At 41.6% G+C, this 18,083-nt stretch overlaps 1 protein-coding gene across 1 annotated transcript; it reads left to right on the top strand.

The window, feature by feature from the left end:
- The first annotated feature begins 6,069 nt into the window (after positions 1–6,069).
- shha (sonic hedgehog signaling molecule a) lies at positions 6,070–14,510 on the top strand. Its single transcript, XM_084746986.1, has 3 exons — positions 6,070–6,693; positions 10,481–10,742; positions 13,692–14,510. Exons 1-3 carry the CDS (start codon positions 6,394–6,396, stop codon positions 14,369–14,371), a joined length of 1,242 nt encoding a protein of 413 aa, XP_084603112.1. The 5' UTR covers positions 6,070–6,393; the 3' UTR covers positions 14,372–14,510.
- The last annotated feature ends 3,573 nt before the right edge of the window (positions 14,511–18,083 follow it).

Genomic DNA, 18,083 nt, shown 5'->3' with positions numbered 1-18,083 from the left:
TCCATGTTTGTACATTACATATGAAACTGGAGCCAGGAGATTAGCTTAATGTAGCTTAGAGTAGCAAAGACTGGAAACAGAGGGATACAGCTAACCTGGTTCTGTGTGAAAGCTCTCTAATTACTAGAAAGGTGAACTTGGTAGACTGCAGATTCCCGCCAGACAACAGATGGTGAAGCACCTACTGAATGTCAACGTGGCATCAAACATGAAACAGTAAAATCAGGCAGATACCTGAAAGTACAAACAGCGAAACAGGAGAGAAACTTAAACTCAGAAACTTAAAACCACAGAGATTCAGTTAGAAGCAATGAAAGCACTGACAGCTGAACAAAGAGACTTTTAAAAATGCCTGTTTTCTCCTGCACAGACATGAGATGAACTTCACAACACACACTTGTTGAGGGGGAGAAAGGGGGGTTGTAACGGGTGGCACCGCTTGGAGGCGGGTCGGGCTCACTTTGGCCCTAGACCAGAGGAAGAGGTCCATCTCAGGCATGACTCGGCACTCAGCAAATCAGCGTGGCATGGTTTGACTCCCCACTGCCAAAAGTACCAATGGAAAAGCCCCGCTAGTTTCATATGATACTATCACTCTAGCTTAGCTTGCTACAGCCTATGAAGGACGGACAGATTTAACACCCACACATGCACAAACCAAAATGGCCAAAAGCACGATCCCTTCCAGGACTGATGGAGATAATAACACTTTATCTTGTTTGTCGAATTTGCACCAAAATTAAGTGTAAAAATGCTAGGTTGGGGTTTTTATTGGAGAGACTTTGTGCCGGAATATTTCTTAGCCAGAAGTAGTGACTCCCTGGAGCCTCAAAAGATTTCCTGGCAACTTAACAATGATGACAAGACAGAACCAGACTAGCTGATTCACCCTGTTTCCAGTCTTTATGCTAAGCTAACCACATTTTGGGCTGTAGTTTTGTATTTTTGTATAGATATGAGTCTGGTAACAATCAAACTCTGAATAAACAAATTAAATAAACATATTTGTCAACATGTCAAACTGTTCCTTTAAAAGACCAGTATGATTTAGTGGCATCTAGTGGTGGAGTTGCGGATTACAAGTAAATGAATACCGCTTGAATTCATCATCCCCTTCCAAGCATGGTGGAAAACCTGCAAAGACCACAATAACTCTCTGTGTCTCTGTGTCTGTTTGGGCTAAACACGGCGATACAACATGCTCCATAAAAGAGAACCTGAACCCTCTTAAGATATAAACTGCTCTTCCAAGGTAGCAAAAACACAACAATTCTTATTTTCATATGAATATTATATTTAATTGTTGCCATATTCTGCCAATAGATCCCCATAAATCTTAGACACTGGACTGTTAAGAAGTAGATTCTGTACAGTGTATCCTCAGAAACTTTCTGCAGTTATGGATAGAAGTGAGAACTGATATTAGACATGTCCTGTCAAGAAAATGAAGCAAATAACTTGAGTCATTTTAGAGACGGTTGAAATAATCTTCCTTTTCAAAGACACTAAAGAACAGTCTGATACTCAACAGACAAAACAGCAGGTTTAGATGTAAATTCTTTTGTGTATCCTAAGAAACTTAATGTCTGGGAGTAAACAGTCACATGTAGATATCAATGAGCCTTGGCCCTTCCCTGCTCCGTCACCATTGCCTAAGATTGTGATGGTGTTGCACGGCGGCCGGCGCTGACTCACCTGGTAGAGTATCGCACACCACGGCCCCCCGCTCACCACTCACTCACCTCCTTCCCCTCCCACTGAGTTCACCCTGCACTGCAGTTCAAAGTGGTTTTGCCTGTCTAGCCTTGGCGTTTAATGTTTAAGTATTGGGAGCGGCTGGAGAGTGCAAATAAAATGCCTTTACAGACTCCGGGGCACGCTGAGGGCTGTGATTCCAGATACTGTATTGTGAAATTTCCATTGTGCTTGACAGCGTAGCCTAAGGGCACCTGAATCTGTTCAGCTGAATTTTGACTCTTTACCTCTTCATAATGCTTGATGCGTGCGGCTTAGATAAACCATTTAAAGGCAGATTATTCAAACTTTATTGTGCTGACAAAAGAGTACACATGTTCATGGGATGGATGGCAACGTGTCCGTGCTATAAGCTGTTTGTCAAAAGTTCAGAACAGGATAAAGGTTTGAATGCGGACCCCACCTGTGAGAGAAAACCACAGTGAGTTGTGGTAGGGCTGGCTTTCTGTTGGCCTGGAAGAAAGGAAACCCTATTTGCAGTGAAGGAAAACAACACAGAAAGCCTGACACTACTTATATGTTTGTGCGTGATTATTCTGTAGTTCTAATCCGTCTAACAATGTTACAAAACATTCAGACAGGAGGAGGCTTTAAAGCAGTAATTGGGGGGACTTAAACTGGTAAAACTCCGCTCAACCACTTCTAGTTGCATCTCGCTCGTGCTTGATCGAGACTGTGGCACAAGAAATCAAACATGGGTGTGGATTTAGTCTGATTCGAAGCATATCTCTTAATTCCCTTGAATGTCAGGCTGAAGAAGGAAATTTTTAAAGAAAGAGTAACAAAGCAAACGTCTCAGACTGGATACAGGGTTATGTGAGGGGACGTGAGGGGGTTGTAGGTTTTGATGTGACACATAAGGAACAAAAAACTGATGACTCATTGGCCGTTTTCACGCCTCATGCTGGATTAGCCATCACATGCAACAGGCTTCTTAATATGAATTGTGTAATGCCCTCAATCCCTGCAGAATTGTTTCATAAAATTGGCCTCTGTTTTGCTGTGTCACCTTAATATGCAAAACCAAGGTCAATGCAAATAAAAGAGTAGCAGAACATCACAGTACATGTTTGGGACTTTGGAAGCTGTTAATTTAGTAAAGTCCTTTGTGTGTACTTTGCTTGCGAAGCTCAGAAAGCTTTTACAACGAAAAGATTTCCAAAAAACTTGGGTAATGTTGTTAAAACTTTCAGTTTGTTCATTCTAACCTAAATTGCAGGATTATGTGCTCCTTTGTGGTTTAGCTGCAGGGTTTATGAAATCCTTTCAAACACAATTTGGCAAACTGGTAATGTCTATTGTGAAGCCGAAGTGAAAACTCCAAATTGCCCATATAGGTGTATGAATATATTATTCTTTTCTGTGTGTTAACCCTGTGATAGTCTGGAGGAGGAACCCTGTTTAAGTTCAGAACAAGCATAAGCAGGTATTGCAAGTATTTTTTGTGTTTGTTTTAAGATGTTTGAGCTTGTTTAGACAGTATCAAGATAAGTTCTCAAACAAAAGTTCATATACTAAATTGACGTTAGATACTTTGATTAATTGTCTAAACTGTCTGCTGTGATTTCCATCGTATTTACCTGCAAACTCCACCCATCTGGCACTGGAGGAGGCCAAAACCAAACAATGAAGTGTAATGTTTGCAAATACTATTTGCCCCGGGTCGGGCTGATAGATGGTTGGTTTCCTCTGTGGGAGAAACTCAAGTTCAAATCCAGTCTCTCACATCAGCACACCTTGCTCTTTAGGCTGCATTATTCATCACAATCTCTGCATTATTCATTTCACTTAGCATCACATTTTGTCACTCGGTTCATTTATAAAGAACCCCTTTAAGTCTGTACAATAATCATAACGATTATCATCATCATGATTATTATCATGCTTTTCTTCAGGGTTCCTTCAACTTTTCCAAAGTCAAATGCAAGCAGTTTTCAAGAATTTTCAAGGTGTATTTTCAAGATTTTACAGCACTTTACAGCTGTGGTACATGTCATATTTATATACATACACTCAAACTGATTATTTCACATCTTCATCACATTGAACCAGATATTATTGTACTATATATAATCAAAATTATGTTTTCTGATCCCACAGAAAGGTGACAAATTAAAAGAAAACATAGTAGTTTCATGTTTCAGTGTGTCACCTGTTAGTAAATATACCTGCCATCCTATGTAACCTGGCTGAGTCAATATCTGACTTTTATTTCTATGTCTAAGAGATGAACTATTCAGACAGCTAACAGTCATTATGAAAGTAATGCAATTGCAATTTCAAGCAGTTTCAGACCCTTTAACCAAAACCCAAGCACTTTTCAAACCTTGAGAACACTACATTAAAATTTGAGTGTTTTCAAAGATTTCTAGCACCTGTAAGAAGCCTGTTTTTGGACACTGAGGCCTCTCTGGACTCTCGCTGCTTCACCTCCTCCCATCTCTGTGGTTTTGAGGCGTTTGTGTGGCATGCCAAGTTTTATCTCAGAGCTGTGACACCTGAACTAAGACTGTGACCTGGGGCCAAACAGCGCCTCTGGTGTCCCTCAGGGCACCACCACTGCTGTCAGCTCTGTGTTTGAACAGCACCACTGCAGAAATGTGTCTGTTGAAGACATCCTGAGAATCCGTATGACATTTAGAAAAAAACAGTGAATTCAGCAATATGTAAACTGAAAACTATCACTGGTAGAAGAGTATCTTAGTCAGAGTTACGCAGCAGCGTGCCAAGTGCACATGCAATCTTTTGGCCAAGACTTGATGTTCATGGTGTCAGTGAGCGGCAGGTCATCTCACCTGCCCTGGTTGCGGTGCCACAAGCCTGGCACAGACTGAACCAGACTGGAGGTCAGCCAGAGAGAGGTTTAATGAGACTGAAGCCACACCAAAGGCTGGCATATCTGTCCTCACTTCAGAAGCACCTGTGCCACACTGTCGGTGTGATGAGAGCTGAAGTTGCCCCAAAACAGCCCGTCTTCCTGTAATTACTCTAACAGTTGGTTTGTTAGCACACAAATAATTTGACTTCCTGAAACACTCTGGATCTCTGTTTTTGTCTGATATGCTTTGAATGTGGATACAGAGGTGTTTAATGTATGATGGTGATGCAGGTTTGTATCAACAACACAGACATTAAAATATGTCTTAATTGGCTCTAATCACAGGAACATAACCATCAGTGAGTGTTGGGCTGAAAACAACTCAGGAAGCTTGGTGATTGAGATCAAATCCAACTTAAATAACACCAAAGCAACTGGAAAATGAGTGCTGGGTGTTAGTGAGTGCAAAAAACCCTTCCCCTTCTAGTACAAGAGAAAATTACACTAAATACAGTGGTTACCAAGGCTTAATCTGCCAGTGAAGTGGACTTTGGAAGGTAGACAGTGTGTAGGAGAGCCTATGGGTGATCCTTGGCTGGTAGCAGACGCACGCAGAACATTTTACGCACTAAATAGCTTGCTTCCAATGAAAATTAGCCCTGGAATACACTCTCTATACCTTATACCTGATATTGTACTGTAAGTGTTAACGAGCTTACCTCATGGTGTGAGTCTGAGTCGTTATGTTATTTACTATAATCAGATGAAAAAATGCAGAGCTAAAACAATGCATAAGGTGAAATAATAATTTAAATAATGCACAACTGGACGCGTAAAAATGGGGGCAAACAAAGGACGCACATTGCGCGCACGGAATAGATATTAGTGTAGGTTTGTTTTCAAGTTTTGCCGAAGTTTGATAGAGTTTGAGTGGTGTAAAACCAAAAGGTAAATTCTGTTATGTTTGCTAAGATTTCTTTAGACTCTGATTAACCTAAATGGCACGAAACGTCCCCAAGCTGATTTTCGTGCGTATTTTCGGTTGTTTTACAAGAGTAACTAGGTTAGAATCTATTTAGAGTTCAAACTCATTTATCTAGTAATTTCTACAATGAATAAACTCTTTATTATGTGAAATTATTTATTTGGTGGCTGTAGGGTCGCGGCAAAAGCATCCACCACAGCCGTGCGCTGCGCAATGCGCGTCCACGAGCGGTTTGATTCTCCTGGGAAATGAATTCTGTGTGGAAAGTTCTCCCAGACGCAGTTCAATCACCGCACATATCCTGAAATCACTTCACCTAACTGCACTGCCTCAGATTTGAGCCTAGTGCTCCTGTCTGTCCTGCCTTCCCTGTGAAATCTGAAAAATGGGAGGGTGAAAAAAGACGGTTTATAATTGATGTTTTCCCATGGAACAGCCCCTCCTCCCCGCAACACAGGCGAACCCTCAGGTGGAAGAAATCTTTTAAGATTTTTTTGTGGGATAACATCAGGAGGGTTTGTCTAGGCGAGCCAATCAAATCCCTCCCCTGCTATAGATCGGTGCTATAATACAAAGCAGTAAAAGCGGTCGCCTCACACAAGCGGCTGCAGCTCGACCAGAGATCCCGTGGTTTTTAATTCCCTCACTACTTTTTTTTTAACCCTCCTTCGATGTGCCCCGTTATTAGCGTCTGTCTGAGGCGTTCATTTCCGCACCTGCCATAGAGACCAGGCGAAGGCGAAGTAGAGGAGGAGACAAGGACATTGCGAGAGCCGGGAGAGGCAGACGGCAGAGATAGCAGCGGCGACTCGTTTGAGATCTTTAAAGGACAAAAATGCTGCTCTGGACCAGAATCGTATTGGTCGGTCTCATCTGCTTGTCCTTGGTGTCCTCTGGGATGGGATGCGGACCGGGCAGGGGCTACGGCAGAAGAAGACACCCGAAGAAGCTGACACCTCTTGCGTACAAGCAGTTCATCCCCAACGTGGCGGAGAAGACCCTCGGGGCGAGCGGCAGATACGAAGGCAAGATCACAAGAAACTCCGAGCGGTTTAAAGAACTGACTCCCAATTATAACACAGACATCATATTCAAGGATGAGGAGAACACCGGCGCCGACCGGCTAATGACTCAGGTAAGACAGAGACACAATCACCTTTTTTCTCCTAACGCACCATCACTGCGCACTGCAACAACCTCCTCCTTGTCAGACTGATTGCGCACCTTAAGTGAAGTGTGTTTTACCCGCTGCTGAACTCTTCACACTGAGCCTTTTAACTTCACTGTAAAAGCAGATGCGCTTTCTGCACCAGCCTGGGAGTTTTAAAGGCTGCAGGCTGGAGGCGAATGTAGAAATCCAGCTGGAGAAGAAGTGATGTGCAGGCGGACAGTCAGGACACTCGGCCTTCATGATTGTGACAGTGTATTTAAAATATTAATGTGCCCCTCTCCTCATATCTATATTTGTATCTTTGTGAGCCTCTCATTGTGCGCATTAGTGTTACCTTACATTTCAGTGTTTGCTGCCTATTTAAGCTCAACATTGCAGCTTGTTTTAAGCGCCTTTTCTTTATTCCAGCCGTGAATACAGGGAGCTGCTGATGCGCTTCAAACAGCCGGGCTCCTTCAGGCATGGCGTGGCTCAATCAGACATTTTCTCTGCTGTAATTTAGCCTCTCGCATAGTGTGCATCAGTGCATGGAGACAGTGACATTTCTTTGAGAGTCTTCTGGACACTATCAGGACTTTAATAAAAGGGTGGGACTCGGTCAGTAATAGGAGCAAGGCGCGCAGGGGTGATGGATGCATGGATGATGACATCTTCTTTTTTCTTAAACACTCCATCCTGATGTAGGCAGATAGTTATCAAAGCTCGTTCTGTGCAGATAAGACGAGATGGAGCCCTGGTTTCTCTCCAAGCTGCAGGATGCCGCCGCGTCTCTTCTCCAGCATGACTTTTAGCACTCAGATGCTGGTGAATTATTAAAGGCGCTTGGGTGATATTGGCTCAGTAATAATAAAATGCCGGTGGTGATGGTGATGGTGGTGCCGGGAGTCCCTGAACCCGTGCCTCGCACCATGCATGAGCACGATGAAATATTCACTGTGCGTGCGGTCGGTCGGTCGGTCTCGGCGTCCCTCTCAGCCCTCCCCACACCGCCTCTGTCATACACCTATAGCTTCTCATACGCACAGATCAGGACATTACAAGAGCGTGGGGATGTGATGCACAGACTGGGGTTCGGGGACCCTCCATGGATCCTGAAGGAGGTTACAGGGTCTCCAGGAAAATCAGGAACAGTTTGATTTCACTGATACTTTATTTTTGACAATACTGAGTAAAGTGTCTGCAAGGCTTTCAATCTGAGTAAAACACCCCACCTCCTGTATAAACTGTTATGTCTACAGGTCTGTATGAAATCATACAAACGGCAGGAGTTCTCAGATAAAATATGATTATATGGGGCTAAAGTCTGTCTATTTAGTGGCTTTAAAGTGACACATTTGTGAGCTGATTTATGTTTTACAGATTTATGATAAAGGGTAGTAGTTGTGGCTTTCTATTCAGCATCCGAACGTTTACAGCAAACACAACAACATGTGCATGAAAGGGCTTTTTAGGCACCCCTCACTGGCTCTGAAACGCAATTTGAACTTATGACCTCTGGTTAGCGGGAGGCCACAGTAAGTTAAAACAGGTGAGATGGTCCGAACCATCAAATTCGGGTGTGTGCATCCAGACGAGTTGGACTGGAACTATGCTGTAGCCTCCTCTGCCTGTGGCATAAGCATTATCACATGGGGATTTACGCCGTGCCAACGGTCTTTGCGCTGTTGCACGGCTTTACGCACGAACCTTGTGGGTCTTTACGCACGGTGTTTTACGCACGAATATAGCACACTGTTCTTGTTATCTTGTGTTTTTGAAAATAGATGCTGTATTTATACATGAGACAAGACACGTGTCTGCAGTAGCTCCCTCGGGTATGTGCAATAAATGTGTTAATCAATCAATTCGCTGAGGTCTAGCCAAGACTATGAAGGAGCGCCTCAACAAGCATCTACTCCCTTAACTATTAAGACACAGCTCCTTCCCAGGAAAGTTGCCAAAAGAGGCGTTTTACACACATTTACAGAGAGTGTATCCTGGAGTGATGAAGTCTGGTCTATCTAATTCACAAATTATCGCTTCTTGTTCAGTTGCAAAATATTTTTCTCAATATTAAATTCAGGTTTTCTTTTGTGGAACAGCGAGCATGCCCAGTCTCTTAAAGTCAGCGTATTTCAACTGAGGTTTCGTTTTCCACAGACAACTTATAAAGCAGAATAACGTGCTGAGTGACAAGAAAATTAGAAAATTTAAAGAAAATACCTGATGTACCCTGTGAAATCATGTCATCTACACTAGAAAATATTATTTTATCGTTTTAGGAAAATATCTAACACTAGGTTATATAGCTTTTTAACGTGGATTATATATATTCTTGCAGCAGTGTTGGGAGCCTGCAGTCTGTGCCCACAGTGCAAACGCGTCAGGAAAGAGATGAGCTGGCGGCTTGTTTGCACTGACAGGTAGCTGATAAGTGTTTCCTCTAACCAAATCATTTGTGAAAAGATTAAGAGGGAGGCTGTTGAACAACTTTACCCCGAGCACAAAGCGCCGGTCTAGGGCGCCCTGCTGGGCTTCACGGTGGCTGAGCAGAATTTGGCTTGATTTGCGGCACACGACCTAATGAATTAATAAATAGGTTAAAGCTTTACGGCTCTTGACTCCGACAATCCCACTCAGAATGTGGGAGGTTTTTCGGGTTTTTTACTCAACACATTCTACAAGTGTGATATCCCCATAAAACACCAACTGATATATGTGAAGGCTCCTTTTTATACCACTTTTTGGGGGTCTGTGCGAACATTCTTGCTGTAGGACACACAGGACAGTGGGTCACACACACAGACGCTCCTCTATCCACCCCTGGATATTTCACAAGTCTGTCAGTCAGCAGCCAAAACACATCGACTTAAGGAGGCATGTCACGTTTCCTGAGACTTTGCAGGAGAGGAATAATGAAAGTTTCCCTCCGCGGCTGCACTGAAAAGCCTCTTTGTGATGTTTTATTTGACATATTGGTTGAGTGTCGAGAATAGTTGTCTTGGAGAAGGCCAAGCATCTTCATTGAGAGCGCAGCAGAGAGGTTGGGGCGCGTACGATTTATTTATAGGACAAAACTCCAGATATTTTTTAAGGCGACAGCAGCTGCTCTTGAAGATCATCTTCATATCATCTGCATATCAATTATTGATTTAAAGAAAACAGACAAGTTGCAACCAACAAAAGGACGCGCTCATTCCATTCTCATGGCCTAATACAAACTCATGAATTTGTAATGCAAGCATGTTGGGCTCAATGCAACACTTTTTTTTGATAGAGAGGGATGCTGCTGCATGCTCGCACCTTTCCAAGACCAAAAGACCCATATGTTATAGGCCAGTGAAGCGAATGCGGTGCCTTATCAATATTTCATCAGCAGCTTTCTTATCCGAGATGTGCCCTCTGACGCTGCTGCTCACACTGACAAATGTAAGCTCAAGATGCAGCTCAGTGCCACGGTTTCACCTCAGGAATCAGGTGGGGATGGAGAGGTGTGGGCGAGGCCTCGAATTTGATTTTTTAATCGCAGGGATCAAGCAAACAAAGCAGATTTGTCACGGGTAGCGCTATTTCTGGGGGATAAAAGGAGAAAAACTTCCAAAGATGATATATTTTTAGTCAATTGTGAGCATCTGCTTCTCTTGGCAACAGAAAATTGTGTCAATATAAGACGCTTTGGAGGCAAATACTCCTCTTGATTCAGACTTTTCCACATTTTATGCTTCTGTCTGCAACAACAGGTGACTAACTGGTCCATGTCTCCTTCCCACAGAGATGTAAAGACAAGCTGAACTCTCTGGCCATCTCTGTGATGAACCAGTGGCCCGGGGTGAAGCTGCGGGTCACCGAGGGCTGGGATGAGGACGGACACCACTTCGAGGAGTCGCTCCACTACGAGGGCAGGGCCGTGGACATCACCACCTCAGACAGAGACAAGAGCAAGTACGGCACTCTGTCCAGGCTGGCGGTGGAAGCCGGATTCGACTGGGTCTACTATGAATCCAAAGCGCACATCCACTGCTCCGTGAAAGCAGGTATGAAAACCAGCAGAGACAATCTGTCATGCGCACTGTGAGGGAGAACATAACCTGATTTCCCGTCATGCACGTGCAATTGCAAATATCTAATAGAGCAGGTGCAGCCCTGCTTGATCTTTTAGAAAAGTTTCAAGCAAAAGTAGAGTACTTGTTTGTAAAGGGAAGGTTAAAGGCATAATATAATAGTGTCCGTAAAAAAACAATATACACTCATATAAACACAATCCGTTTCAATCGTCACTTATGACCGACTAGATCCTGCCCTCTGCCTATATTTAATTATTTTCTGTGTGCTCCGGACGCTTTACCAACCAAAAAAAACGTCCATATATGACGTCCTGGGAATAAGACCCAACATCTTTCTGATACGTTTACAAACAGCTCGAACAAATCCTGCTGATTCTCCCTTTAATATTGGACATAACGAAGGTGTAAGCAAAAAAGGTGATGCTTTTCATACAAAAAAAACATTGTTTCAGTTTCCAATCAACATTTACAACCTCCAACAAACAAATCGTGCCAGTAAAAACACAATAAATTGCGTCTTAAAATCAGATGACTCGTTTTAATTGCAAAACTCTACGTTTCTAAAGGCCAAATGATCAATCAATTAATGATTAATCATCGCAACTGGTACTCAATATCTATCTGATGAGGTAATTTGAGTGCACAGGCCAAATGTTTGAGTGTAACCATTAATTTTGACACGATTTGTGTATTATGAAATATGTTTCTATTGTATGAATGATGCATGGGCACATCCCAGCCTGTGGCGTTGTGAGCGTTTTTCCCATGCAGCTTATTTCTTGATCTTACATCGCCCCACACTGTCTCCTGGTGGGAACCACGACCATAATCTAACAAGGCTCCTAGATGTGACCTAGAAAAACAAATCGTTTTGTTCTCCCTGGATTTTTGCGCACCAAAATATAATGCTGGAAGTTAAAGACAAGGTGATCAGGTAATATTTTAGATTTGATCATTTATTAGAAAAAACGAAAAAAAAAAAACCCTACTTGTTAAGACTATTTTTTCAGGATATTATTTATCTGTAGCTGTGAGATGCTGTTTTTAAATTTTAAAACAAGATTAATTTTGGCTCTTGGTTTGGTTAAAAGAACCTTACAGGCTTTAAGGACACCTATGGCGCTCAGAACACATTTCTTCACGCTGATTGATGAACCGTGGCACTTTTTTCTCAGCTCAGACTTTATTGATAAATCCCTTACTTATCATTCAACACACACGTTTTGAGATCACAGTATGGGCCAGGCCGACGTGTCATTAGGGGTCATGCGACTTTACCAAAAGGATTTGGCTGAACAATGTTGAATTGGTCGGGGTAAATCTGGTTTTCAGTTGTCACCTTATTTCATGCTCGGGAATCTTAAAAGAAGATTAAAAGCCCCAAATTCTGAGTAGGAAACCCCCTTTTTTTCTGTGTGTGTGCAGGGACAGTGTGATCCTAGAGACTGGTATGTGAAGAGCTCCACCAAGGCCAAAATTATTGTCATCAAGACTGACAACAAAGCAGGGAGAGGTGGTGGAAAGAGGGGACATTGATGTTGCACAACAGAAAGCATTTAAGAGTCCGGGCCCTCATTTAAATTCAAATCTACAACTCGAGAGGCTTGGAAAAGTGGCTCCGCTGGGTAAATAGTAGTTGTGAGTCGCCTATTTGTGTGAATTGTCACATAGAGGTTTCTGCACCTGAGTAAATATGGGAAGAGTAGCTGGGAAAGGCGTAAGTGTTCTTTACCGAGAGTAGCTCGATCCACAAGCTGATTTAGAATAACAATGCCTGCTCTTTATTGGGTTTTTTAATTAAGAATAGATGAGCCAAGGCTTTCAGTTTTCTCGTCTCAGACAACGTTGGGCCAAGCCAATACGCATTTGGCACGGAGGAGCAGACAGGCATCATTATGCAAAATGCATATGGCCCACCAGGAAAAATACAAACACGAGCAAAAAAAAGGGAACGTTTTTTGAATGGGCTTTTGAATAGGGGCGGTGGTCCTAAACTGTAATGCCTCAAAGCACCTGTGGTTTATTTATTTTTAAAGTCCTAAAAGTTTTTTAAAAGCTTTAAAGGGGCAGTTTACCCCCAAAACGAAAATACATATTTTCTCCCCTCACCTGTAGTGCTATTTATCCATCTAGATAGTTTTGATGCAAGTTGTTGAGTTTTGGAGATATAAGCTGTAAAGATGTGGGTCTTCTCTCAAATATAATGAAACTAAATGGCAGCCAGCTTGTAGTGCTTGAAGTGCAAAAAATAAGAAAATAAATACATTTTTGAAAAAGTCAACGCCAGTTTCTCTTTCCAGAAATAACGACCAGGTTACTTGAGATAATCCACTAACCTTGTTCAGAGTATTTTCATATAAGAAGTACTTATCTTTCTAGAAAAAAAAGTTTTCTACCATAAAGAAAGACAGTAGTTCCAGTAGATTCAAGATAGCAAGAATAGCAAGAGCAAAAATATGTACTTTTGATCTGAGGGTGTTTGATGTTGTGTTTTCTACTTGAAATAAAGTAGTTCTAGTAGTTTCTACTTAAGTAAAATTGTAAAAGGAAAAAATAGGGGTGAACTGTTCCCCAAATTGGAACAGTTTGTGACTTTAAAGTGTTTTTACAATAATTTTGCATCACCACAATAATGCAATTTCATCTAGGAACTACTGTCTTTCTACTAGAAAGACAGCAACTATTAGAAAGAAAGTAGTTCCTGTAAACTACTGAAGAAAGGAAAGAATAAGAGGAAACTATGTATTTTTGATTTTGGGATGGACTGCCCTGTTAAATGCTGATGCTTTGGGACATTTGATATGTTTTTAAATTATTTTGCATCACCACAATAAGATCTACCAATTAATAAACATTTTCTGGTGGTATAAAAGACGTATATTTCCTATATTTTAACAACGTAATCTTTTATTTTGCCAGAAAACTCTGTGGCAGCAAAGTCAGGCGGCTGCTTCCCAGGCTCCTCCACGGTCGCCCTTCAGGATGGCACCAAGAAGGCGATCAAAGACCTCCGAACCGGCGACAGGGTCCTGGCAGCAGATGACGATGGAAACCCGATTTACACCGACTTCATCATGTTCATGGACCGAGACTCGACCACCAGGAGGCTCTTCTACGTGATCGAAACCGACTCGGGCCAGAAAATCACCCTCACCGCCGCGCACCTCCTCTTCGTCGCCCACAACGCCACTGAAAACGAGAGGATGTCGACTGTCTTCGCCAGCGAAGTCCAACGTGGACAGAAGGTGTTCGTGTTTGACGCCGAGCGAAGTCGACTCGAGCCTGTGACCGTAAAACGGATTTACACGCAAGAGCACGAAGGCTCCTTTGCGCCGATGACCGTGCAGGGGACCGTCGTGGTGGATCAGGTCCTTGCGTCCTGTTACGCAGTGATCGAAGACCACGACCTGGCGCACTGGGCCCTGGCACCTGTCAGGCTCGCCCACTGGGTGTCCTCGTTGCTTTTCAGTTCCCAGCCTCCAGTCAGTGCACAGAACGACGGAGTGCACTGGTACTCCAAGATCCTTTATCAATTAGGAACATGGCTCTTGGACAGTCACTCGATCCATCCACTTGGGATGTCAGTATACCCAAGTTGAAACATCAACGACAGGAGCAGAACGAGACTTTTAAATGTAGGACACACGAACTATTCAGTAGATTAAAAAATAAAATAATAATAATAATTAAAAAAACGAACGAAAGAACGAACAAACAAGACAAAGGCCCCAGCGGAGTTGGGATATTTATTTCAGTGACTTTTCCATGTGTCCCCTTTCAAAGAATGAATGGAGCCTTAAAAAGTTTCTCTTTGAATAATTTATTCTCATGTGAACTCGCTGCTGTCACACAAATGGATTCTGAAACGGTGTGTGTAAGCAGCAAATTGTGCATAATCTATTTTTGTATATCTTAAATGCAAAAAAAGACAGAAAAAACGAAGAAAAAATGAAAAAGAAAAAATATCGCAAAGAGAAAGAAGAACCATGTAGAAAGGAGCTAACTTTGACAGGTTGTAATGTTCATATGTGCATATATGTGCAACTGACTGTTATATTTTGGGGAGAACAAACTTCGCGGGGTTCCATAAATTATATTTTTATACACAGAATTGTAAATTAGATTTTGACAGATCGCTACCGAATCACATTTCGTTATTTGAAATAGTGTAAGATATGAGAATATATTTTAATTTAAATACAGTAGTTGGGAAAGTATTGGAAAATCTTGTACTGCTTTGGTTTATTAAGAATTTTATTATTTTGGAAACTGTTCGTTTAAGTTGTCGGAGAGGGACAGATATTCTGCCTCATGTCTGCATTCTCTGCTTTTCTTTATTTTGTTGTGTTTCTATTTTTCTGTTTTCTTCTGAGAAAAATATTAAATGCAGATTCTGACAATTCAGTAACAGTTAAAGTAGTACTGAAACAGTTTTCGTTAAATAAATTAATAAGTAACTCCTGTAAATGTACTAAAATGTATTTTTCTTTTCATATTTTGTAATAGGGAAATAGTTTTATAGAAATGACCTGCGGCAGATGCAAAGTTTGGATAGTCTATATAGCCAGACCATACCAGTTAACTTTCATAACAGGGCGATGCGTCAAAAAATGTCTAGAGTTTATTATTTATATGTTTATTACAAAATGAGATAAAGAAAATCTTCAAACTTGCAGTTGTTACATGTCTTTGTCTGAATGAGTTTCACAGTAAAAACAAAGAACATTTGAACGACATTATGAAGCTTTTTCCGACGAAACAGACCCTTTTCACGCCATACTGATATAAAATAGCAGGTAGACACATGTTTAAATAATGAAATTAATTAAGGTCCCGTTCCATTTAGTGTAGAAGAGCCTGTCCAGTGAGCTAACATGAATAGTAGCAGCACGCTGAGTCTGTTCGAGCTGAATGGAAAGGAACCTTAATCAGTATCACTGATAACACCTGCTTTTATTCTATTTCATGTCAAAATGGCTGCTATGAAAAAGGTCTAATAGCGTTTTCAATTAGGTAGTTGTTGGAACAGCTCATTGATAAACAAATCACCCAGGTTTGTGTTGATATTTTCCTTTTGTTTCAATTATCTTTTATGACGAACAGACCATTAATTTTAGGTTAACAATTGTCTTAAACGGTAATTGAACGGGTTTGTAGTCTACTGAGAGAGGGAGCAAACAATTCTGCCCTGTTTGCTTGCTTTTAGAAAAATGGAGAAAATATGGCGCTTTGAACTACCTTTTGCATGCTTGCGAAATGTTGAGAGCCCATGTCAAATTTAACGAGGTTTGCCCACCGCAAATAACTTCTAACTTGCAGACAAATTAAACACAAGCGTGTTTGTTGGCCCTAAATGTGCTTCTCGGTGTCTGCTGTCTGAGGTCAGATTGCTCCATCAGTGACTGACAGGCTGGCGGTCCAAAAGAAGAAGAAACGCTGCCATTGTTTGAATCATAGCTTAGTAAAACATTTGTCGGTCTTAACAAATCGCTATAATCCTCCAATATTTTCACAGGGACTTATAGTGTGCATGTAGCACTTAATAGTGAGGTTTCAGTGATGTATTTTCTGTCCTCTGTGGTATTAGAAGGCTGGATATCTTTCTGAGATTGATTACAGCATCAGTTTCTCCCAATGAGCATGTTTTTATGTTGTGCAAGGGCGACACCACGTGGTCAAACGGCGGTAGTGCCGATTGGCAATGCCTGGAAATACTGGAAAACATACTTGGAGTTGTGAATACTTTTAGATGATAACTGATTCAAGTCACAGGCAGAAAGGGGCAGCAACTACTACTATAAGTTAATTACTAAATAAATATGTGTTAAAGTATGTAATGTCAGCAGATTTATGGGGTGATAGAATAAACTGAAGTGGCTGTTTCTAAGGGTTTAAGTTTGATGCCTCAAACTAAATAAATGCACAGCTGTAATGACAAGCAGATGTGCATATGATCCACCAAAATACATGAAAATACAAATGAATAACAATTTTTGCTATTTTTCCAATCACAGTCACAAAAATGATCCCATCCTTCACCCAGACTTATCAAAGATAAAAGGGGCCATTGAACCTGAGTTTCTGAACACTGTAGCAACATGAGCAGGAATTCCATTTCCTTCTCCCAGGTCGCCCACATTGTGTTTTGTTGTTGATACTGTGAGGTGGAAACTTTGGAGGGGGACAAAGCGGCCCATCTCTGCCGGCGCTGTGACCTTGGGTCCCTGACACATACAAAAGCGTCCGTGCAGGGCAGCATTCCTCAGAGCAGGTAAACAGAGCCTCCTCTAATCCCTCTGGGGGCCCACAGTCTGCTGGAGCTCAACAACGGCTTTTACAAATGTTGACATTTGCAAACATGAACAGTCTGGCATTCTGGAAAACAAAACTCCCCGTTTCTAAGAGAGTTCTGCAAATGGCAGCGCTCAGTTCTTTCCAGGCAACATTTACCCCTCTGTGGCAGCAACCAGCAGAGTGCTCAAGACCCGAGTGGTAAGTTAGAAGGAAAAGAACTTTTACAAGGACTTGTCCTAAACATGCTAACACACCTTTACAACTGCCTCCTCCTTTACTGTCAATAAACAGACAGCTAAACTATGTAAGACAGACCAATTACATACATGTAGACTTGGCAAATAAACTCATGATAGATGGTCAAATGGCTAGATGGATAATACAGTAGATAGAAGCCAAGGTATATAGGTCTTAGAAAATACACCAAAAACATCATTATACATTTTTTTTTTACCAAAACAAAGACTAACAATCAATGTTGTCAGATGGAGTAACAATATATGACTATTTAAATATATTACTATTATTTCATTGTGTTCTCAAACTTCCCTGTTGGTGCTGTTAATGAAGAGTTGGTAGGTACTTAAATGTACATGGTCTCAGATCTCTTCAACTGCAGTACTGATTTAAGGTGCAGGGTCTTTAAACATAACAATATAAATATTTGGTCTTTTAAAATGATGTCTTCAGTGTTGGTCATATTGGACATAAAACCAACAAAAAACTAACCAACAAATACATCATTGTTGCATTCATTCTTGGTTCGAGAATATACGGTGTGACAAAGAACACTGTGGTTTTCTCAGATTTTCAATGACATTCCTTCAAATCAGTTTTCCAATTAAGAACCCGTGAACCAGTCAGCAGATTAATCAGAGGGGTTGCAAAATAAATACTGGGACAATAAAGAATATCAATCCATCTATCAATCTCAAGAGTTCTAGACATTCCCTGTTGGTGCTGTACTAAGTGTACATGGTCTCAAATCACTTCAAAGGCAGCACTTTTAAGTTGTTA

This window comes from Lutjanus erythropterus, chromosome 21 (assembly GCF_056507025.1).
Source record: "Lutjanus erythropterus isolate fLutEry1 chromosome 21, fLutEry1.hap2, whole genome shotgun sequence".
In the NCBI taxonomy this organism is placed as follows: domain Eukaryota; kingdom Metazoa; phylum Chordata; class Actinopteri; order Lutjaniformes; family Lutjanidae; genus Lutjanus; species Lutjanus erythropterus.
Note: the sequence above shows the minus strand (reverse complement) of the source record. Positions and strands in the feature narration are given on the sequence as shown.

Coding starts and splice junctions, on each gene's coding strand:
- shha (XM_084746986.1), top strand. CDS start 6,394: ATGCTGCTCTGGACCAGAATCGTATTGGTCGGTCTCATCTGCTTGTCC. Junction 6,694..10,480: donor CCGACCGGCTAATGACTCAG/GTAAGACAGAGA, acceptor TCCTTCCCACAG/AGATGTAAAGACAAGCTGAA. Junction 10,743..13,691: donor CCACTGCTCCGTGAAAGCAG/GTATGAAAACCA, acceptor TTATTTTGCCAG/AAAACTCTGTGGCAGCAAAG.